Source organism: Pecten maximus, chromosome 18, assembly GCF_902652985.1.
Source record: "Pecten maximus chromosome 18, xPecMax1.1, whole genome shotgun sequence".
NCBI lineage: Eukaryota > Metazoa > Mollusca > Bivalvia > Pectinida > Pectinidae > Pecten > Pecten maximus.
Window position 1 is genome coordinate 22,054,618 of NC_047032.1, and position 26,175 is coordinate 22,080,792.

The 26,175-nt window shown below is 35.5% G+C and overlaps 1 protein-coding gene across 1 annotated transcript; it reads left to right on the forward strand.

Annotated features, from left to right (window-relative positions):
• The first annotated feature begins 5,172 nt into the window (after window positions 1–5,172).
• LOC117317055 (peroxisomal acyl-coenzyme A oxidase 1-like) lies at window positions 5,173–24,593 on the forward strand. The gene is made up of 14 exons (XM_033871841.1): window positions 5,173–5,288; window positions 6,489–6,648; window positions 8,195–8,355; window positions 9,986–10,093; window positions 12,619–12,738; window positions 14,079–14,194; window positions 15,944–16,113; window positions 16,597–16,759; window positions 17,047–17,237; window positions 18,875–19,027; window positions 19,264–19,369; window positions 21,735–21,881; window positions 22,702–22,908; window positions 23,623–24,593. The coding sequence occupies exons 1-14, from the start codon at window positions 5,174–5,176 to the stop codon at window positions 23,701–23,703; spliced, it is 1,998 nt and encodes a 665-aa protein (XP_033727732.1). The 5' UTR covers window position 5,173; the 3' UTR covers window positions 23,704–24,593.
• The last annotated feature ends 1,582 nt before the right edge of the window (window positions 24,594–26,175 follow it).

A 26,175-nucleotide genomic window follows, 5' to 3' on the forward strand; every position in this document is an offset into this window, starting at 1 on the left:
CAGGGAACGTATATATTCCTTCCTTTTACAGATATGGTGCCATTGACCACTCCAAATGAAAGATACAGGAGATTGAGAGGCTTCCTCGGAGCTAAAGAACTAGCTGCGTTGTGGTTGTCTTCCGCGAAGGAGGGAGTGTGTAAACGTAAACGAGAGTATATATATATATAGGTAATCTTACTTAGTTATTTCATTACTTCTACTATAAAGCTTGACTATTGAAAAGACTTAACGACTCTGCGCAACCGGAATAAGCAAGTTCTGGAAATGTATTAAATGGATTGAATGGATAGGTACGGGTGTGAGGATGACCTTGTAAGTCATACATTAAACTTCACACATCCACACCTTGTAAAATCGTACTTTAAACTTCACACATCGACACCTTGTCAATCATACGTTAAACTTCCACATCCACACCTTGTAAAATCATGCGTTAAACTTCACACATCCACACCTTGTAAAATCATACATTAAACTTCACACATCCATACCTTGTAAAATCATAGGTTAAATACTTCTTTATATTTGATCTAAACATTCGTTGAGTATTTACATTGGAGCTTTATTTAATAACCGTAAATACGTGGCGACATTAAATCCCCAACGAATATAACAGCTACACAGTAATGGTTGCGGTAGTGAATGTGATTTGGTTTAAACTGTATTTTATTTGGTTATAGCAGTGGTACATACAAATAATACAAATATAAGGATACATAAACAAGTACTTGGTACTTATATTAATCCGTCTCGTGATGTAGATATAGGCTATGGACTGATATTGACAAAAAAAGGAAAAGAAAGAGAACGGGTGCAGGGGTCGGGTTTGGGATTACTGGGTGAATGTGATTTCCGTCAATCTCGCTGCATAAAAGCAGTAATTGACAACATTTTTGTCTGTGGGAGTTTGTAATAAACACAATCTTATACTCGTGTTCATGGAATACTTACATATGTATATCTGTCATAAATTAGCGATAACCTGATTCTAGCATTTTCCGTACTATCAAAGATTCAAGATATCATGATTTTACAAATTCATCAAATCACTTTATCTGTATATGTCTGGTTATGTGCTCAAATTTGTGTATTCCTAAATCAGTAGTTAAAAATTAACCCTCTCCTTTATTAATTATAATGTTTTATGTACTGTACGTGAGTGTTAAATGTTCCATTATGGATGAATTTTGATAGAAGCGATCTAATTTTTGACCCAATAAACTCTGGTCTGTCCCAGTTTTTGACCTGCCACCCTAGGTGTTTTTAATCTGTTCCTAACAGACAATCTACCTGCTTATCCTAAATATCAAGGTATGCCGTAAGATAGCATGTCTACATTGTAACGTCAAACTCCAACCGATGGAGATTTTCAGCTGTATAATATGGCATAAAAAAAAACCACTGTTAAAATGATGCCAATTAATGCTTTCGAAGAAACAAAATGATATCGATTAAATGTTTTTTAATAAACAACGCCAACATAAATAACTTGTATTAGAAATGAAACAGCTTATTAATATATTGTATCTATTTAATTGTCAGATCTTTTCAATTGAACAAAAAGTTTCAATGGTACAATATAATCATTTAAAGAAAAAATCAAACCTTTGCAATAAATAATCAATTGAAGTTAGAGGTTACACGGCGCCTGTTATAAGTTGCTCGCCGTGTTATCCTCTAACATTGTTGGAGTAGGGGACTATAGGTTTCATCCCCGTCCGTCTGTCAGTCCATCCACTCAGTTTTCCGCACTTTTCTCACTCATGCTTCAAGGTACAAGTGTATTGGTGACAGTTGGTATGTAACTTCAGTATGAGTAGCTACAGATCAAGTTCGAATTTCATGGTTTTAAGGTCAAGTTCACTGTTACTATTTCAAGAGCGGACCGGTAGGAGACATGCATCGCTTTAGTAATACCCAGCATGCTTGCTTATCCTAGAAACAACTTTTATGAAGAATAGATTTGATTACTGTATAGTTGTTATAATATTATGACGTATTTTATGAGTTGTTTGTGAAGATTTGAAGACGCATGAAGCACAGGGGCATGTCTAGTTTTATATTAAAAAATGCCAGAAATACCCATATATATTATATAGGTATTTCTGGCTATTTTTTAAATATAAAACTAGACATATATAGGTATTTCTGGCTATTTTTTTTAATAATGATGTCTTAATGTCTTGTGTTTCATAGTGGTTTTATTCTGTATCACATACTCCCATTGCTGGTCCTCCAATAATGTTGAGGCTTTACACGGCGAGATACTTTTGACAGGCGCCGTCGCAGTCGGCAAAACCATCCGATAGAAAAATGGCCGACCAGCGGCCTCTTACAATGCGGCTCTGCTAGAACATCCTGAATGCGGGCAGTGACTACATGTTTTCCGTCAATCTCGCTGTACAAATTAAGTTATGTCAACACATTTGTTATTGGGGTTATTTAATAAACCGAATATTATGCTCATGTTCATTGAATACTGTAAATTTACAAATTTTAGCGATAGTCTTATTTTAGCATTTTCTTGCTAACCATATATTCTAGGTATCATTTTTTTTTTTTTTTACAAATTCCTTAAATCACTTAATCTGTTTGGATCCGATTATGTGCTGAAATTTGCGCATTCCAAAATAAGTATTCAACATCATTTATATTCTCATTTAATAATTTCAATATTACACGGACGTGAGTGTTAAAATCTCCATTTGGAGTATGATAGAAGCGATCTAATTTTTGACCTCACATACGGTCAAACAAACTCTGGTCTGTCCCAGTTTTTGACCTGCCACCCTAGGTGTTTTTTTAATCTGTTCCTAACAGACAATCTACCTGCTTATCTTAATTACAAGGTACACCGTAAGATCATGTCTGCATTGTAACGTCAAACTCCAACCGATGGATATTTTCAGCTGTATAATATGATGTAGAAACAACTGATACATATAATTGATGATTTGTGATCTAAGCTTTGAAGAGATACAAGTTTTAACACAGCTGAAAACTGCATGGTCATGACATGACGAGGAAAGATAACTAATATAAGACATTTAAGGTCTTCGGCGGTTTGGGGTCAATATAACCTATCTTTTCGGAATGAATCACCAAATTCGCCCTAGTTCTCATTCTTCAAGTCCTCATCACCAAATATTGTGCTAGCGAACACCATCTTTTGATATTTATGTGTACAACATATAACCGTACAATGAGAGGTTGTCTAAAAAAAATATTACCGAATATCAAAACAAAAATCCCAATTCATCTAAAATCGACAAAATGAGGCGAAAATGCGATCAAACTGTAAGATTTGCATGGAGACCCTTGATAAGTTTGAGGCCAAGACCAGATGATCTTAAAGGAAAGCGTCTGCTGTTTTATTAAAATTGGAATGGTTTCACATTTTTCGGCAAAATTTCGGAGAGTAGTGACACTAGTTTTCAGACCGAGAAGAATTAAAACTAGTTTGATTTAGTCGTTTTAATTTGATGATACATGCATATCTTACTAATACTGTGGTGGGCATATAAAATTGTATCTTTAATCGTATGACAGTTTAGCTTAATGTTTTTTGCAATTAAAACCATTTGCGGGACGCGTTTTTTTTAAAGGATCGAAAACAATAACCTCTCCTTGCGTTACAGAAGTTACAGTGGTCAACACTGCAACAGAAAGTGGATATGACATCCGAAACGCAGCAGTCACCGTCACTAATGCCTAGTGTTAAACTCCTAAATGGAATTGTATTATGTCATATATCTTGTAGTCTATAAGAATATATGGAATGCTTTTTTTCTATTTTTTTGTTTTGTTTTTTGTTTTTTTTTGTATATCTTGTGTACATTTGCTATCTTACGATATCATATAAACAACAACACGCTTCGCACCTTTTTTTTGACTTTTGACTTTTTATTCAGATTTTGCATATATAGTAATTACATGATACGGAAAGAAACAACCAGAAATAGTCTTTCCGTGGTTTGCCCCTTACATGGACAATTTTAACCTGCAAAAACAATGACAGAAGTGTTTTATTTGTTAATTTGAACCGTATGCTGATCTTACTTATTTGTTCGCTCAAAATTGTTTTCAAGCTTTGTCCTTAGCATTAGAGCGACTGATGGTGTGCTGCAGAGACGTTTTGTGATCTTATAGACAATTCCACTTCCCTCATACTTCCGGACACCTTAACCCATTTTGTTCCTCACTTTACCTTAAACTCCGAAAGTCATTATTTTTGCAAATGTTAATTCCAGTAAAATATGTACCTAACAGTGGACTTCAATCTGTCAAATAGGGACCAATTAAAGAATTAATTTAATCCAAACAGTACCATATGGTAAGCCAAATGATTTCTTGCTACCGCCATGTTTGGAAAAAGATGAGTCAATGTATTGTATGTGCTGTGAATAAGTGAGACGTTCTATAATGCAATTAACACATATTGATAATTGACGATTTTTCTGTGCCAGATGTAATGCAACAGCAATATCCGTGGTAAGGTAACAAAAATGAACCCAATTAGCAATGTGTACACAATGTGGCTAAGATAGTGTGCTATTGTAAAAGTGGGGAGTATAGACCACACAAAAAATGTAAACTTTTTTCATTTACAACAATTGCGAAACAAGTGAAATCCATAATACTAGCTCAGACTAGCTGAAAGTTGCCTCGAGAGCGAGAGGTCGCTAGATCGCAGTCTGGCACGGGCAGGGAATGTATATATTCCTTCCTTTTACAGATATGGTGCCGTTGACCACTCCAAATGAAAGAGACAGGAGATTGAGAGGCTTCCTCGGAGCTAAAGAACTAGCTGCGTTGTGGTTGCCTTCCGCGAAGGAGGGAGTGTGTAAACGTAAACGAGAGTATATATATATATAGGTAATCTTACTTAGTTATTTCATTACTTCTACTATAAAGCTTGACTATTGAAAAGACTAAACGACTCTGCGCAACCGGAATATGGAAGTTCTGGAAATGTATTTAAATGGATTGAATGGATAGGTACGGATATGAGGATGTCAATTATTAAGAAAACAAAAGAGAAAAAGGAAAAATCCTGCATGTGATCGGTTTTCAAAGTGAGTTTTGAGATAACCCCTTAATGTACGACATGATATATATAAAGTAAACAAAACACTGCGAGACATTTATACCGGCGAAAATGGCGTCTGCTATGTCTGTTAACGCCGATCTGAAGAAGGAGAGGGAAAATGCGACATTTGACGTAGAAAAGATGACTTATTTTATTGATGGTAGCCCCGAAAACACCAAAAGAAGACGTTATATTCGTAAGTTAAGTTATGTTTTATTGTCATATATCATAATGATGCAGTTTTCATGTCAGTAGATCTATAGTTTCGGATTTTTTTTCTGTAAAAGTAATTTCACAAATGTACGATTATGTCTTTTCAGACATTTGAAAATGTAATTGTATAATATATATGGATATCTTGTTTCATGTATGTAGGTTAAATCATCATTGTTTGACATAACAATGGATACATGTTGATATCGTACGGTGTAGATTTGTTTTACGATAAACAGGTAGACTGTGCACTATCCGTCATGTGCATTAGTTTGTTTAGGTAGGAAGACAACACCGAACACGGAGAGATCCAAATCTGGGACACAAGTGAGCCTATAAGGTCAATAACAAGACCACTTTAGTGTAACAGTGCGTAAGCAATTCAAATTAATATAAATACTGTTGTAAAAGTTTTTAGGATCCCACATATATTATGATATATAGATCTATTCAACACTGTACAACTACGACAGGAAATTCAAATCTTTACCTTCGGATCACCAACACATAGTGCATATGATACATTCAGCTAATTATTTGATATATAACACAATTGACGAAGGAAGACAAATTTATGACCCGTGCCCTGACGGGGCCTCGAACTCGCGATCTATAGTGTACCCAATATCATAGCCAGAATTTCCCGCAGTTTGCTTCCTTCGGCATTTGTGTTACAACATTGTATGCTCTATTTATATAACGAATGTGATTGCACAGACAGCAGGTTTTTAATAAATTATGTATGATAATGGCTTGATATGGCAGAGCATGTATTTGGTAAAATATTTCTATCATTTCATTTGTGGTGTGTTTTCCTGCGTTAACTGGCTGTTTGAAATACCACGAAGAATTTATTACGTTTAACCGTTTTCCCATTCGTTGTTGACTGAAACCGTACTAAGATATTATTATTATTAATGATGTAAAACTTTGTTCGTTTTGTTTTGCCTTTTGTTTTTGATTTTTCGTTTTGTTGGGTTTTGTAGGGTACCATGTGTATATTAATCACGTGCACAAAGGCAGTAATATTAATCTTACTGCAAATATAATATTTCATTATTCATCACTGCCACAAGTATACACAATTATGGTGTGTGGCGTCATTGTTTTAACATTTAAAAAAAAAACTATGCACGAAAAATGCTTTGATTTCGTGCTTATTTATTGTTATATTCATTTTTAGAAAGATTGGCTGTTAAAGATCATGATGCCATGAAGTTTAAGCCGTGGGCGTTCCGCACGCGCGAAGAGCATTACGAAACAGTGGTCAGGAAGCAGGTTCAAGTGGCACGACTGAGTCAGCAGCTCGGACTTACTGCCCAGGAGATTAACACTTATGAGGAGTAATGAAATATGTTCACTAGTCCAATGTATCTATACACTTGCCTGAGATACATGTAACACATAATCATCTCTATGTACCTCTAGACACTTTACTGAGATACATGTAACACATAATCATCTCTATGTATCTCTAGACACTTTACTGAGATACATGTAACACATAATTATCTCTATGTATCTCTAGACACTTTACTGAGATACATGTAACACATAATTATCTCTATGTATCTCTAGACACTTTACTGAGATACATGTAACACATAATCATCTCTATGTATCTCTAGACACTTTACTGAGATACATGTAACACATAATCATCTCTATGTATCTCTAGACACTTTACTGAGATACATCTCTAGACACTTTACTGAGATACATGTAACACATACTCATCTCTATGTATCTCTAGACACTTTACTGAGATACATGTAACATAATCATCTCTATGTATCTCTAGACACTTTACTGAGATACATGTAACACATAATCATCTCTATGTATCTCTAGACACTTTACTGAGATACATGTAACACATAATCATCTCTATGTATCTCTAGACACTTTACTGAGATACATGTACCACATAATCATCTCTATGTATCTCTAGACACTTTACAGAGATACATGTAACATAATCATCTCTATGTATCTCTAGACACTTTACTGAGATACATCTCTAGACACTTTACAGAGATACATGTAACATAATCATCTCTATGTATCTCTAGACACTTTACAGAGATACATGTAACACATAATCATCTCTATGTATCTCTAGACACTTTACAGAGATACATGTAACACATAATCATCTCTATGTATCTCTAGACACTTTACTGAGATACATGTAACACATAATCATCTCTATGTATCTCTAGACACTTTACTGAGATACATGTAACATAATCATCTCTATGTATCTCTAGACACTTTACTGAGATACATCTCTAGACACTTTACAGAGATACATGTAACATAATCATCTCTATGTATCTCTAGACACTTTACTGAGATACATCTCTAGACACTTTACTGGGATACATGTAACACATAATCATCTCTATGTATCTCTAGACACTTTACAGAGATACATGTAACACATAATCACCTCTATGATTATTTTATATGATTAACTGGCATTATACGATTTTAAAATCTGAACTTAAAACTTTGGGTCTACAATATTTCCTCACAGAAACATCATATGCTTGATTAATAAAACTATGTAATGAGATCATTTAAGCATAATGTATGAAATTATATATCATTTATCTTACATATTACGCGAGAAACACGGTTTGTGAATGTTGAAAAACGTAGGTATTTATTACTGGAACGGTAATATCTTCATTACAACGACATTGAAAACAAACAGATGCGAGGCATTTTTAAATTCATATATTCAACTATAGAGTCGTTTCTCTGAAAAATGAACATATATTGTTACGTGAATATCGTAGATACTAAAACATCAAAAACAAAAATATAATCTGTTTCGAGAGATTAAGCAACCTTCATTCGAAACAATTTATTTTTTATTTAAAGGACTTTCCAAGCCCGTGAGAACAACCGTATTGGTCCCAGGAGTGGAATGTTTCCCCCTACAATAGAAAAGCAGGGAACAAAGGAGCAGAAGAATGACATTCTCCCACTCATAAAAAACATGACCATTCTAGGATGTTACGCTCAAACTGAAATGGGACACGGTAGGGAAAAATGATCTAAATATATATACATATTTATATCAGAGCATGCTAAATTTTAGCATTTGATAATCAATTTGTTTTATAATAAAAAAGAGATTGACTGGCTGATGACTTAGTAATATTATATTTATCAATAGCTAGGTAGAGGGTAAGAAATCGTAAAGGGCGATTAAATTTGTGTTTTATTTCTCAAAAACTTTTTTCTAATGTCTCCACCGCCACTCTCTCACTTTTGGCCTTTAGTTCAGAGTTCGCTCCCCGAGAGGATGGCTCTGGGTTCGTCCTCAGACTGAGTCATACCAGAGTCTCTAAATTTGGTTTTGTATTGCTTAACCTCCTATCAACAGGTATCGCCCATTGAAGACGGCCTCCTTTGTGAGATGCATTCCTGTAGTGTATGATGGGAGTGTCTTGGAAGGCTTTACTATGTTCGTTTTTGTCCCCATTGGATAGCCGAATCTGATTTTGTAGTGTTACCTCACTGAATTAGGACACCTCACCCGGTCAGTGTCAAGGGAGACATTAGGAAGAAGAAAGCTGTAAAGAGAGAAGAGGAAGGAGAAGACCCGAAATTTACCCTCCATACAATATGGGCAGCATGTACAATTCTTACCCCGTAAATGCAGGAGAGTCAGTAAAATGGTAGTTTCTTTTTCGGCACAATTCTCTGTATTTTACGACTGGTTCGGCCGTTGTCAGTATAATGTGACCGGGTGGGGTGTCCTGCTGGGTGTCTTCTTCATTATGCTTCAGTGAGGTAGGACTAAGAAGTCGACATCAATTTCGCTCTATCACAAAAAGACACAGACCGACATACCGCAGCCTCACAAATCGCATTCATCCTACACGTGCATCTCGCGCACGGGAAATGCCGTATTTAAAGACCTAGCTATTGATACGACTTCAACAATGTCAATAAACTATAAATACCTTCCAGCGTGCTTTGCGATCCATTCCATAGCAAGCACAATGCACTCTGGTTTGGTTTGGTTTGGTTTATTTTGTTTAACGTCCTATTAACAGCTAAGGTCATTTAAGGACGGCCTCCCGTGCGTGCGACATGCATGCGTGTGTGTTTTGGGAGGCTGTGGTATATTCGTGTTGTGATAGGCCGGAACTTTTGCCGATTTATAGTGCTACTTCACTGAAGCATACTGCCGAAGACACCCAGCAGGACACCCCACCCGGTCACATAATACTGACAACGGGCCAACCAGTCGTTCCATTCCCAAAATGCTGAGCGCTAAGCAGGAGTAGCAACTACCATTTTTAATGACTCTGGTATGTCTCGACCAGGGGACAGAACCCAAAGCCTTCCTCACAGGGGCGAACGCTCAACTGAAGACCAAAAGTGAGGCATTGTCAAGGGAGACATTAGGAAGAAGAAAGTTGTTTAGAAAGAAGAGAAAAGATAAGATCCCAAATTTAGTCGCCTCATGCAATGGGGGCAGCAGGTACAATTTGTACGCCCTACCTGCAGGGTAACAATGCACTCTGAGTATAATTACAATGCTATATGTATCATATATATGTTTCTCTTACAGAAAGAAGATATTTTATTACCAACTAAATATTAATCAAAAGATTTTTATTCTCAATGTTTAAAACCAAATGTTTTGTTTTATATTAGGTACTTTCGTCCGAGGGTTGGAATCAACGGCGACGTATGACCCGAAAACAAAGGAGTTTATCCTGAACACGCCGACGATAACATCGATGAAGTTTTGGCCTGGGAGTCGTGAGTTCCACTTCAAGTTATAGAATTTCAATGATATGTTACATGTCCGTCCAAAAGACTGTTATAAACGTATTTTATATATTTCTCTCATATCTCGCCATGTTGGATAGAGTTTGCCCATGTAAGATAGCTATGTAAGATAAATCTATCTTACATAGCATTTCACGCGCGCGGATTAATCTGCGTTCAAGGGGGACAACTCTCACAACGTCGTCTGCTTGTGTTCACATCCGACAGTCCTTATCGTCGGTGTCGGTTTTGAAACGTTGGACTTAACTATAAAAATACATACATCCTTAGATAAATATATATCATATCAGCAGTAAATCAATAGGGCTACACGGTTAAACGATTAGACATTTCATCTGAGCGAACATATAACTCCGTTACTGTAACAAACAGTTAGACTACGCCTACAGGCCTGTTGTAACAGTTACAGTACAATACAGACTTGCCTACCCGACAGATTTGTCATTTGTCATTAAAAACATGTAAACACACACAATCACCTGGCAATGACAGGAAGTAAAATAAAAGCCATACATAAATTAAAAATAATATAAAAAAGAAAATGTCAAACGTCACAACCTATGAAATGGTTCCGTTTGCGTCAGCAGGGGGCCCTGGAATTTGTTTACTCTACTGTACTGTCAGTAACTGTTAGGCCTACTCAGTAACCTGTGTATTTGGAAGTTGGGAATTGGCTCTTAAATGAACGAGCATTCGGTAAAAATGACACCTCTCGATGTTCATATAAAAATATTTATTTTAATTGTAACTCGGAGTATATATTTGTGTAGAGTAACCATGAAAACTAACTGCCATCCTAGCCTTTCAATATGATCATCGTTAGCCTATCGACTGACCTACCTTCGTCATTCCATCAAGACAACCGGTTAAACACATATAATCCTATGTCACAGAAAAGATTGAATACTCGTATAGAGTCACTGTTCGCTGGTTCACACACCAAGTTGCCAAAATCACAGTGAATTTAAAATTACCAGCCACGAAACATCGCCGCGTCATGGCGATCGAGATCGACATCACTCTCAATATCCTTGAACTATGAATGGAATTCCAATGACAGTCGTGACGTCATGCAGTGACGTAGTATTTCATAAAAAAATTTGACTTGACATTTAAAAGTACAGTGTGTTCTGTGAAATGATTAAATATATCGAGGTGCAAATCAAATTATATGTGAAGTTGGAAAACTCATTTCAGCGTTGGCTTTCAGTATTGTTGATAGAACTTCTTTTTCTCGGATGTTGACAATTTGATCACGGCCACGTAAAAGTCGGTCAAGTTACGTTAATTTTTATCGGCGAATTGTTCATTCGTTCATCACTTAACCACAACATAAATGAAATTTGTGTGCAAACATAGTTTGCCAAAATAGGGTATGATCTTTCAGAATATCACAAGTATATTTAGTAAAAACGACAAAAAAAGAAATTAAAAAATTGAAGAAAATGGATGGCTGAGGGACACTTTCGCCAGAAATTCGGTAATGATATGAGAGAAAAAGACTCTTTAATTATGTGTGTTTGTAGGATAGGGATATTCCACCCTCGGGATCACAAAATGTGGTAAAACCCTCGGCAAGCCTCGGGTTTCACCACATTTTGTGACCCCTCGGGTGGAATATCCCTATCCTACATATACACATATGAAAGAGTCTTATAATTGCATGTTTTAAATTTTGTTTTTCTTTACTTTAATACGATTGTCCTTCTTCTTTATATTCCGCTTATTTCAAAGTGCAATGGCAGCGCATATTGTATTATTATCAAATTTAACGGGACTAATAATTCGCAGTTGTCCGAGGTCCCAGATCGCGAGCACTATTTTTTGCGTAACGCGTTATTCGCTGGACTTTCGCGCCATATGTAATAACCGCAAATATAACACAATTGTATTCCCAAAGAATATTACCAACTATACATTAAGAAGGTGACTTTACCTTTAAATAATGATATATATCCTTTATGTATTGATATATATATATTGTATTACCTAATTCAAATTAACCGTGTTTTTCATGTTTTTGTTTTCGGACATCTATCAATATTATTTCTTTACCCAACTTCGTTATCCAAAAGTGTAATTTAATATTTCATTTTCTTAACTGTTAAGATTGATTTCACCTGACACTAGTGTGCCATTTTGTTTAGCCATTTCGATTTTCGACCGAGTTTACTTTATCAGAATGATGAGACAAATATGTTCACTCACGCTTCAATATATCTAATTATATTCATGAATGTAGCATAGGATGACAAATGGCTGTTTTCTCTTGTAAACATCATTTCACTGATAAGAAATACGTCGTAGATGTGGGTTACATTCTGTTTATATTTTGTGTCCACGTCCTCATATGACAATGGTTGTTCCAAGGATATGACCCAACATAAACATTATTAATCGGTCACCAGTGGCAATTGTCAGAGCAATAAAATAGTGCCCTCGTTCTAACACTCTCTAATTTGCTTATTATGGGAATATTTCGATTTCCGTTACAGTCGGGAAAAGTGTGAATACATGTGTGTTCCTGGCACAGCTGTATACCCAAGGAAAGTGTCACGGGATCCACGCATTTTTATTGCCTCTCAGAGACATCGACTCTCATATATCCCTCCCAGGTACGTCTTAGTTTATAAACTGTAGTATCTTAACTACATTCGTTGTATTTTCTTTTTAGTTTAATACACAATGACTATTTCAAGTTATGTACGTTTCACGCCAGGTTATGCAGTAACAACCACAAGTGACACCCAAAGACCACATCCTTTTATTATTATTATTTTATTTTTGCATGTATAACTCTCTGAATCACTGCACAACATTATACCAGAAACTATACACCTTTATCAATTAACAATGGATTTATTACAACCTTACGCCAGGAAAACGTCGATAACCCACCAGTGTTCACACCATCACAATCGTCATTTTTCGTTCTGCATCCTTTGAATAATCTTATCTGGAGCGTATTATCAATTTTACAGATTTAATCCTGAATATATTTCTGAAAATATATAGGTAATTTATTCTTGCATTTTCATTTGCTTAAAAATGATATTATCAGCCAATAACTAATCAAAACAATGACGTCATCTTTTGTAACGTAGTTAAAATTAGCTGATTCATTGGCGGAACAATTTTTAAGAGATAAGAGTCCAACAAGAATTCGGAATTTTATTCGGAATTGTAACAGTGAATTAAATAATTAATATTTTCTTGAATGTGTTTTATCTCGTGATTTATTTAGAGTACACTCCGTTTTTTGTGGCTCCATAGGCCTAATATCATAACATAACAAAATATAATAAAAGTTTAACTTCCTCACACAAGTGATCACCATTAACTTACAGTAGTTGAATGTCACAAATTCTACCCACTATTATAAATAAATATACCTCTACCTTTTTCATTCTGTTAAAAGTACCTGGTTAAATTGGTTAAATTAACATTGCTTAGAACTGTTTTAGTCCTGTGTGGTGGTCTGAGAACTAAAACGCCCATGCTGAACTAAAACATACATGAACTCGGGTATTTCAGTCGAGCAAATCAGATCACCATGCTGGTATTTTTTAATTTAGTATGGTTGCATTTTGTTGCGTGGTCATCTAAATGACGGGATGTAGCTATAAAGCCTGCGTCTTACAAATGTTTTCAGGTAAAAATGTCTCACCGGTCTGTATCGGTATTATAAAGCTTTAATGTACGGGTTTGAGGGATATATTGCAAGTGCCTCATTTCCCTCGACTACCGTATGCCTATTTAGCCTAGTCTCTGGAAACCAGAAACTTTCTATATCCATCAGTTCCAAATATACGTGCAAATACAGCCAAGTCCCCTATGGGCAACTCACAGTTTCCGGTCTAATTGCTCATCTCAATCTACGGACATTTTATTTACTTTAATTGACCTCCTCCCCGCAATTAACTGACAATTTGACGATATTTCTCTCCGTTTACAGGTATAGAAGTTGGTGATATTGGTCCAAAGATAGGATTCGAGGAAAACGACAATGGCTATTTGAGAGTTGACAATGTGAGGATACCGCGGAATAATATGCTGATGAGATATTCTAAGGTACAGTGAATGTTACTTACTTGGTGTACACTAAGGTAAAGCTTATATAAAGCAGACTAAGGATTGAATGTGAAGTATATATATGATATATTTATTGCATTTTGCCAGTGAAATATAGAAATTTATCAAACTAATAAAATTGAGATTTTGCAAAATCTTTTGAAAATATAAGATTTTGCAGTGAAAATATAACTTTTGCAGTGAAAATATAAGCTTTTGATTTTTGACCAATCAGAGCAAACCTTCGTATTTACCTCATTGAAACATGCCGATTTTTCCAATCGAAGCGAAGATAAATAAATTGGTTATTTTGCTATATTTCTGAAATATTCAGACTAGTTTTTGACAAAATACCCACTTGACGCTAGCTATTCATGCACAGATTATCCGATAACAACAGAAAACTCTTAAATTGCTTTGATCAGTCCTTTCAAAATGGCGCCGTCAAGTTGACGTGGAGTAACGTCACAAAGGGATGACGTCATGAATTATGTAACTTTTCCGCACATTTTGAAACTATTAATTTTTCGATATTTTTAATTTTGTTTTTATGTATATAAAATGCAATTCAAAGAAAATTGAATGGTTACCGGTTCGATATAACATATATTTCACTCGTATGACAATATTCTGTGAAATATGTGTTATATCAAACCGGTAACCATTCAGTATCCTCTATATACTGTACTATCAATATATGTCTTTGTTTACCACCTGTATTACATGTATGATTCTTAATATTGTAGGACCCCACTATAAAATCGTAATTTCATTTTATGACATCTGCTGCTATCTCATTCATTTCCAAATGCCAAGCATGGCAATATCTGACTTCTGATCTCACAGCTGTGCTTTCGTTCAAACATGTTTTAATTCTTTAAAAAGTAATTCCACAAATTAATCAAGTCGATGTTCAACATTGGACCTAAACTCTACTTACTGTAAATGATTCATTTAAGCGAAACGGACTTTTGGCGTGCTATCAATAAACAAGGCAACACTGAATTGCACAACCACACTTATCGTGTATTAATAGCTATTTGATTTACTGTATAAAGGGAAATATCCTCGGATAATTTAATTTCGTCATATTTGCAATCATTTAATATAGCGAATGTTTATATTTATATATTATACAAGCAAATTATAATTGTTATGTTTACAGGGAGATGTTGCGCGAATATTAGTCCCATGTAGTTAAACGACTTTATAGCATTAAAAATGTCACTTGAATGTTGATTAAGTAATAGACAAAAGAAATGTCAAATAATGACATCATTCAGCTGTCCTTCTTAGATTTGTGATTGTTGCTAGGGGACAAAAGTGTGGAAATCTACCGAGAAAGCAAGGGAAATTAAAGGCCTTAACAAGTGTTGAAATATTATAGAAGACACAAAACCAATTATCTAATATTTAAAGAAACTACGTTTGGATATTGGGTAATTCTAAAAGAATATTTATTACGTGTTTATGCTCTAAATTACATTACTCATTGAGCTTACGACGGAAACTCAGGGATGGTCATGTTTGAAGTCTTTCTAGATTTCAGTTTGGAAAAAACGACGTAAATGATGCCATTAAGTATTCGCGTTTAATACAAAAGACCTTTCTGGGTTGGCATTATTGATAAGTTACCTTGATATGAACGACGTCCATACACTCACATTTCTTACCAAAACATATCTGAATACATTTAAAACTTATCTCATCAATGCAAAATGTTTTGATAAAACAATCGTATATCGACAGGTTTTAGAGGACGGCACATATGTCAAACCGAAAAACAGCAAGATTACATATGGTACAATGATCCTGTCTCGCACTTTCTTGATACGATGGTCTGGTTTGTACCTATCTCAGGCTTGTATTATAGCTGTCCGTTATAGCAGCGTCCGTAGACAGACAGAGATCCTCCCAGGGTATGTTATATCGCATATTTCATATTGTAAAAACATGATGTCTAGTTTGACAACTTTATAATTAAAATGACGTTTCATGTTGAAATTCCAGTTCGACCACGCACAGAAAATCATAGCAGAAAGCGATATATTGTTAATTTAAATTCCCAAATCAACATATTACCTGCACTGAAAACAATATATTGACTAAATAACGAATTATGTGATGAAGAGTGAAATTATGCAAGACAGCCCTCAAGTCCAAAGACCAGACGTGTCACTTGGAGATGTTTGGTGTAATATATCCGAATATCAAAACATCTAGCGTCTTGTGTTTGGGAGTAGACAAAACTTGGAATTAAGGCAAGGATAAATATTTGAAGTCTAAACAGGGAAATGGAAAGGGTGAACTGTCTGATATCCGTATTATCTGTCGGGTAAAACAAGTATAAACAGCTTTTTATGTACCAATGACAATGTTGCGGCTTATTTATATCCATATAGAGGCCCGGAGGCACAGATTCTGGACTACCAAACCCAGCAAACAAAGTTGTTTCCCCTTTTGGCCACAGCCTATGCTTTCACCTTTGCAGCACGGGCCGTGGAGGAAACTTTCAACCGAATCAACTCACAGATAGAGCTTGGTAACCTGGACCATCTTGCAGAGGTGAAAGACGTTTAAAAATAGTAGTATTAACAAAGGGAGTTTTTATCTCCTCGTTGTATAACAATAGGATTGGGTGCCTGGAATGGCAAATTAATTATCATAAACTATTAGTGGAAACTAATATACATTATTGCGGATTTAACAAACTTCTTTTATCTTTTTGAGTCAAAACACAAAACGAAAAGATGAATGGGGAAATAGGTTGTTTCATGTTCGATTTTAGTTTCGTATCTATAGATACATTAAAAAATGTATGTAGATAATAAGTTGAACCTCTTCTGTCCTAGTTACATGCCCTGTGTGCGGGTCTAAAGGCCTTTACTACGGAAAATGCTGCAGCAGGCATTGAAGTTTGTCGAATGGCATGTGGTGGCCATGGTTACTCACACGCTAGTGGTCTACCAAAGATCTATACCACAACTTCCGCTCTGTGTACAGTAGAGGGAGAGAACACTGTCATGATGTTACAGATGTCGAGGTAAGAGAAGGAGAAGTAACATAGCTTTTCATGGTTTTTAATGTCATAATACAAACATACTATATATATTGATGGTGATCTGGTGGTTCAGTGGTAAACCCCTTGTCTTTTACCTAGGCGGACGGGTTCGAATTCCCGATCGGGGCGAAATGGAATAGGGTTTTCTGCCCGACCAAAAGAGTATTCAGCCGGCACTATGGTTTCCTCCAATTATCAGACCCCTCGAGTAATTCCATCCGGGATAATATATAAATCCATTGTTTCGCAATTATTGTATAGTTTAAGCTGGAAACAAACACAAATGATTCGCACCTTTAAATAGAAAGTTAGGCCGATTACAACTTATGGAACTGCCCCAATACACCAACTTCGTCTTTAGTCTAAGATTCCTCACTGTTGCAAGGGACCAAACGTGTGTTAATCGGGAAATTATCACGAGTCTGAAAAATATTATAATAAATCGTGACAAGTGCAGTAATCTAACACGTTATTTAAAAGTGTTTTGACAGAGCCTCCAATAAAATGTTTAACGAACATATAACAATAATCTCCTTTTACCATGCCTAATTATAAACAGTGTTAAAAATCTCCCTGAATCTAATACGAATGACTAGTGTAGTAGCTGCTGTACAAATATTCCTTTCGATGGTCGGGTGACACTGTGGTAACACATTTACCTTTCATCTAGGCAGACCGGATTTGATTCACCGATCGTATGAGAAAAGGTATAGGGTCAGCTGCTCAACCACGTAGACAATACGACCCCTTGCGCGTTGATATAAATTTCTTTGCAATTGTTTGGGAAAAAATGCATACCTACAAGAGAAATGTTTAATAACAGTAAAGCAGGGTTAATAATTATTTTCAAAACTTTTCGCATAAACAAAATTTTGAACTATCTAAAAAAACTACGGCAACTTTTTTACTTTAAACTTATCGTAATAGTTTTTTATCTTTTGTTATTGTTGTTGTTTTCCCCCATTTTTGACATTTGCAACCCGTTAAATTCCCAAATAAACATATTACCCGCACTGAAAACTATCTATTGACTAAATAACGAATTATGTGATGAAGAGTAAAATTATGCAAGACAGCCCTCAAGTCCAAAGACCAGACGTGTGAAAGAATATGCCTGATTGTTTCATGTTTATCATAGTGGTAAGTGCCCCACCCCTTGAAGAATCAGGACTTTCTTCCGTGTCTTCTATTGTCGGGGACAAAGAGACCAAAATAGATCTTCAGCCTCCTTGACATCACCTGAGATCTTAAATCTTTCCTTTCCCCCCCGCACTGCTCTATCTTTCTGTGTGCCTTTTCCCCCTTCTATATGTGTCTCCATGACACCTGTCCTAATATGACCCTGGCTGTTGCGACAAAGTTAAAATCCGAGGAACAAACAATACATTTTTTGGCCTTAATGATCTTTATGGTTGATTGGCCGCTATTTATCAATGACTAAATAACCAGAATTATTGGATTCGTATATCCATATTTACCATGAACATTTAGACTTGTATAAACATTTGATCTCAACGTCCTTTAATATAATGCTAATGACTATTGTAGTAACAAGGTTTCACTATAAAATATAATAATACACTAAACTGTATCGACATGCTGGTCTTTTCCTACTCCAGATTCCTGATCAAGTCACACAGCCAAATGAAAAGTGGAAAACAGTTACAAGGCTTTGTGTCATACCTTGGCAACAGACATCCAGCCAGGTCATCAATGCAAAACTACATCACTTTGCAGTGTTTGCAGGAGGCGTACGAACATAGGGCCGCCAGGTAACAATGATAGAGGGAATGGGTTTTAAAGCACATCTTCATTAAGATTAGACACAATTTGGTAGGAGCATCGATTTTAATAGCAAGTTGAGTTTTGATAAATATCCTTGAATTGAGTTCGAATAATCTAATGCTGATGAAAACGTATTAAATTATACAATTTTTTTTTATTAAATTATACATTTATTGACAAACATGCGAGTAAAACATTTACCTAAGAATCATGGCTTATTCAGGTTGATTGAAGAAACAGCAAAGACGCTGAAGCAGCATGAGGCGGCTGGACTAAGCTCTGAGGAAGCTTGGAATCTGACCTCCGCGCAGCTGACATGGGCCGCGTCTGTAAGATACCGTGTGAAACACATAATACAGATATCTTTATCTTTACAATGTTGAATGATAATTAAGCCTGAAGTGTTGACACCAGAAGGTGACGGAGGCAAATTCAAAATCTTTATTGGGTTGGTTTGATTTTATTTGGTGAACGTCCTATCAACAACTAAGGTCAAGTAATTCAATTGATTTCGTAAATTATAATATTTTATTTGAATTTTTTTTATTGTCGTTATTGTATTTTCTTTTTTTCCATAAGACACAAGATATTTTACACATATATTCATGCACACATCAGATATAATAAACACAAACACAATCCTCTCACATACATCCTTACGCACATACCCTCACACACATACAAGTGGCATAGATTTTAAAAGAACATCTACTAACTCTGAACAGTTTTACTAGCAAAATTAATTGAATTGTAGCATGAAAGTTACGTCAAACCTTGGGGAATAAAGATACATCACTTTGTTGTTGTTTCGAATGGAAAATAGATGTCTGACTGTGTGGTCAAATTCTGTTTTCCTTTGTAGAACATTCTTGCCTTCTTCATCAATTTCAGAATTATTCTGCATTTTATACGAATTTCTTTCCTGTAAATATTCTAGAAACGACTGCACTTGTACATACCTGGGTAGAAAGATTGTATGAAAGCCACACGGTGAATAAAGGCCGCGGGAAAGTTTACCTGGGTACAAAGATTGTATGAAAGACACACGGTGACTAAAGGCCGCGGGGAAATTTTATGGGCGACATTATGATCTCATTTGGATTTTTTTTCTTGTGCGATATGGAGTCAGACGTGTTTATGTGCTTGCTTATTAACCTAGTGGTTCCGTTATTGTCTACCACTCAAGCTCTCTTGTCGATAATATGGCTTTAGCGGGATTTGACCCAGATTTGTATATTGGGTGTCGTCGATGAAGCCGTCGATGACTATGAAGACGCGTTCACTCCCGGAATACCTGGTTTCATTCTTCTTGTTCTTCTTCAAGGTTCTCCATGTAGATATATATTTTTGTTATTCTTTTGCCCATATTTTATCAATGTTTAGTTAGAATTATGGATTCATTGTTATGTCGGTATTCTCTGTTGTTATTGAAACGAAGGAAAGGACGTTACAAAAAAGCTTCACTAGTGAATGTCACATTACTATTATGTTTCACTAATTTCGGTATAGGCCAACTACATGTTATATCAAATAGTGCTGCTAAAGGTTAATTGAATTGTTGGACGTCAAATGGATGAAACATCAGGCTAATCCTATTTAAGGCTATTCCAAATCATTTTAAGCATATATTTATATTAAAATTTTCTGTATTACTCGGCAGTGGCTGCCTTGAAGGTAGGGTGTAAGAATTATACCTGCTACATAATTGCATGATCAGAGGCGACCAAATTTGGGATATTTTCTTTTCTTTCTTATCAACTTTTGGCCTTTGGAAGGCTTTGAGTTCTGTACCCTGGTCGCGACATACCAGATACCGGTACTTTAAAAATGGAAGTTGCTAATCCTGGTTAGCGCTCAGCATTTTGGGAATGAGACAACTGCTGTCAGTATAATGTGATGGGGTGGGATGTTCTACTGGGTGTCTTTTGCAGTATGCTTTAATGAGGTAGCATCATAAATCGAGGAGAACATACCTCGGCCTCCAAAAACACATAAACACTCATCACACACATACATGTTGTACGCACGGGATGCTCTCCTTAAATGACCTTAGCTGTTGATAGGACGTAAAGCAATGATAAACCAGTCCAAATACTCGGCCATGGTATCGAATTATTCAGGTAAAGGGAGATAACTCACAGTTAGTTTGGAATGTATTGTTTTGTTTCCCTTCGCATCATATCTATCATATTCATACGATTAATGCATGAGTTCTGTGGGAAACAGGTAATAAAGTTCAAGTGTATCAACGCATCAGCCATTCACAGAGATGCATGGCAATTTATTCGTAACTCTGCAGTTTATAGTAGGTCAGATTAGGAGTTTTAGATATGTAGGATACATTTTTGCTCAATATTTTCGTTCTAATAATATAATGGGTTGCGTATACATAATATAAGTAATTAATATGATTACTTGCAAATGGTTAATAAATGTACATGGTTATCAAGAAGGAAGTAAAATGAACGTACATAAATTTATAGATGAAGAATTACATACTGTACTGGTTTTGTTTTTCATTATTGTATCCTGCAGTCATCTGTTCCTGTTTTCGGTCTAATAATGGTGAAAATCTCGTGGCTTGAAAACTCTCTTTATGTTCGAGATTGACCAAGTGTATTTCTAAATGTAGTCATCAAGACTGCAACGAAATGGTAGTATGTATAGTATGTAAGATTATGTCTCTGATTTCAGTCCCATTGTCATGCCTATGTTGTCAAGATGTTTGTTTCCATGGTAACCATGGATAACATTGACAACGATGTGAAAGCAGCACTAACGTCCCTGTGTATGCTGTACGGCCTACATGGAATCCATGAGAAGCTCGGAGAATTCATACAGGTATATTCTGAAATTATATGTCCTGACGGCAGACATTTTCCATCCCGTTTACATGAAACAATGCCAATCCAGACATATTTACATGGTACAAAGTCACCTTACATATATAACTATTGTGATAGATATCTAAATCTATATCATATATATTACTCTTATACAAAAATGAAGTTGACTGCAAAAACACACGTGAATAGGATGTATGAATATAAATGATTTAGTTGTTGTGCTGAATGATAAAGATACATGTATTGCCTGCTCTATTTTCTTGATTTTGAGAACTCAGCAGGCCTTATGTGATTCCCTTCTCAATTTGTTAGGGCATGCTTAACTTTAAGTAACTCTTGTAATTCCGTTTCTGAAATCTGATTACCACAGAAAAAACGTGACTTCGAAACACGTGCTTGTCATTTTCATATTCGTTTTTAATATATGAATTTCATAATAATTTGACAGTTATAATATATTAACTTTAAATTCCTGCAATGTTATTTTCCCGATTGAAGTAAGAAATTAATATTCATAATGTGTAGATTTTCGTACACTTGGAATAATTAAAACGGGTTGTGTATTTTGTGTCCTTGTTTTTGTATCAATCCTATTGTGTTATGTTTGCAATATTATCATGAATACTTTTGCTAAATATTTGAAATCGTCCCTCTGGACACTCATTTGAGTCACTATATACTCATGTTGTAGTCATTGTTTATCCAGTCTTCAGTCAATTTACTCATTGCCTACTATTAGACCCCAATATTTACTCATTTTATTCTGTTACAATAGTTTATTTATCATTTAAGTTATCTTACTTACTTTGCCACAGGACGGATTTTTCGACTCGGACCAAGTGGATAGTCTGACTAGTACAATGATGACTCTATTGTCTAAGATCCGTCCAAACGCTGTTGCCATGGTTGATGCGTTTGACTTTCCCGACCTTCAACTTGGCAGCTGTCTAGGACGTTACGATGGCAATGTATACCAGGCCCTGTACGATTACGCAAAGGCGTCGCCATTCAACAAAAAAGATGTGAGACGTTTTTGCGTACTAAAATTCAACTTTGTTCTATAAATAAACAAGATAAACAGAACGGATTTTTTAAAATGAATGATTCAGTTGACATGTTTTAAAGCTGACAGTGCAAGTTAAAAAGTATCCAAATGAGATTAAAAATATATATATACATGTACAGATTTCCAAATATCGTTTCCGAGATATTCCCCTGTTATGGTAGTGTCGTATCTAAGGACAGACAGACATTTTTATTTTTTGTTATGTGTGGATACAACCATGCTAATTGTGAGATCAACAAGCATTTTCATTGGCTTAACATTTAAATGATCAGCCCATAATGAATAAAATGGCGTCGCTTCAACTGGTTAACACATTGGCATGATGAAAAGAAAGAAAAAAGTTCGTCTATAAAAGTAGATTTCCTTAGAGATTGTGTACAGTATATTAGATTATAAGGATTAATTGAATATATTTTTATTTTCTTGAGCTGTGACAAAAAAGAAACAAAAATAAAACCGTTTTTTGGTGATATCCTCATAACATAAATATTCAAGTTATATATTTCTAAAGTTTCACATATTTTGGGTAAAGCTGAGTAGCAAACGATAATTTGCAACCAATATTTGCAACCATCAACGATTTATTTTCATAATATCTACATAATTGATGCCAATAGTGTCACATTGATTTTATTACTTTGTAGTTTTGAATCCAACGTTTTTCTTTCAGGTTTTGGACTCGTATCACAAATACCTTAAACCAATGAGAGAAATTAATTCTAAAGGAGGAGTTTTCCATGCGAAACTGTGAATGTCATTCGAGAAGTATAATAACTTCCTAGTTGATTGATATGTATTTCTACAAAGAAACTGCATATGACTGAAATGTTGCCACACTAGTGCTTTTGTTGGTTATCATTGCATCGCTATTCCGATAAGGGTCAGGGAGCATAACAAATTGAACAAGCGTGTGCTATTCTGGAATGAGTGGTAAATGTTAACAATTTGTGTTATCCTGGAGCAACAAAAAGAAGGTTTATGTCTTAAATTACAGGCTATTGCCGAGCTAATGGTTATAATTGACAGTGTAATACTTCACAATAGAATACCAGAGTCGTCTTCCTTGCCACGTGCTAATATGACTAGTGATTACGATAGCTAAAGGCATCGATGTTGTAGCTATAATACTCGATAGTATATGTGAAAAGAACTCAATGAACCATTGATTATTATCAATAAGTCCAACCGTTGGTAACATACGTCAATCAACCTTTAATTTACTGATTAGCAAGCTTGCAGTCATTAGTTTTTTTTTATCTATTTATTGTATTGTTGTGATGCATCCTTAAATAAATGAATCACCCAATCAATTTGTCGTCTCATTCGCACAAGATCGCAAATCCATCTCAAACTATTGGCTTAATATTATTTTTATTGCTATATTTTGATTATATTTTTTCGTAGGAACTATGAATGAACCTTGCATATGGAGGGTTCTTGTACATGCAATGTAAAGCGATATGGCCATCTTAGACCTCGGGCGCACGCATCGAAATGTAACCGTCTTATAGACGAATATCTTTCTTCAGATCCTGTAAAAGTATGGGCGATTAAACAAACGTTTTATATGTTGTGTCCTGTTCGCTACATACATCGTTGAATGATTTTGTTTTTCATTTATCAATAAATCATCATTTATTTCAATAATTTACTCATTTATTTATCAAATATTGGATCCATGCGTTTGATGATTGGACGGGTAAAGATACGGAGTAAATTAGAATGGCACACAGTAACAGCTTGAATGTTACATGTTAGGTAAACAAGAGGCCCATGGGGCCTGTATCGCTCACCTGGTTGGATTAGACCAAATGTCAAAATGATGTTCATGTTCAATTAGTTTTATTTGTCAATCTCAAACAATGCTATATATGGTTATGGTGTGGGGATCCCAACTGCATTAAAGAAATAACGAAGTCCTGACTCTCTAAGGGTCTGAAAGACCTCAAGAATTGTTTTTAGAACATCCATTCATAACTTTATGACTAGTAGCGATTTAAAGGAATTACATCTATTCCCCCTTTGGGGGGCCCAACCCTTTGGCCCCTCGGGGGTCAGAGTCACCATTTATGCAAAATCTGTTCCCCTTCCCCAAAGGATGTTTATGACTAAATTGGGTTCAAATCAATTCATAACTTTATAACTAGTAGCGATTTAAAGGAATTGCCTCAATTCCCCTATTGGGCCCCGCCCCTCAGGCCCCTTGGGGGTTAGAGTCACCATTTATGCAAAACCTGTTTCCCTTCTGCCAAGGATGTTTCTGACCAAATTTGGTCAAAATCCAATAAGAACGTTTTGACTAGTAGCGATATGAAGCATATGTTGACGGACGACGGACGGACAACGGACGACGGACGACGCACCATGGCATAAGCTCACCGGACTTTCGGTCCAGGTGAACTAAAAACTAACAAATCATTGAACCATTTAAAACCCGAAAGCAGTAATGAAAATTCCTTTATGTAAGCTAAACGTTACAATACAGTCATCCTACGTATAACGTATGCAGAGATACATCGGCAAACTGGACTGAGTCATTTATTTACGTGTGCACTTTAGTGTCATTATATGAATCTAGTTGGGACTATCAACCAAAAATGACTGCAAATACGAATGTAAGGTGAATTTAAATAAACAATGCAAGTCTCAATTTACTTTCGCTCGAACGAGAAGTTATAGAAAAACGTCATTGCTTCATTTATTCCCATAGATTTACCATATTATATCAGTTTTGGACAGAATAGAATAAACTGACTTAAATATTAAAAAAAAAAAAAAAAAAAACTTTATCATTCTTTGTCAACACGACCATCGTATTGTCGGAATTTATAATAAAGTTTCACTTGGCATATCGTTTGAAATAATGTAGGCGTCCAAACGATATACATATATCCTGGGAAAGATGATTAGTACCATTATAAACGAGTACCTGTAAAGTGCGAAACGAAAGCAAAACGAAACGAAACGAAACGAAATCAAACGAAACGAAACAAAATCAAACGAAATGTAAATTGAAAACATTGAAAAAATAGATAAATAGACAATTTTAGACTTTACATAGGCCTAAGTGTCCCATTCTCATCGATGTTAAAAACAAAACGTACACAGGAAAGAATGAATTGATCGCCATATTCACTCAGTTTGTTAAATATAAAATATTTACTCTATTTCAATAATATGCTTAGTCCACAATTTATTGGCGCGCCAATCGCGTAGTGTATTG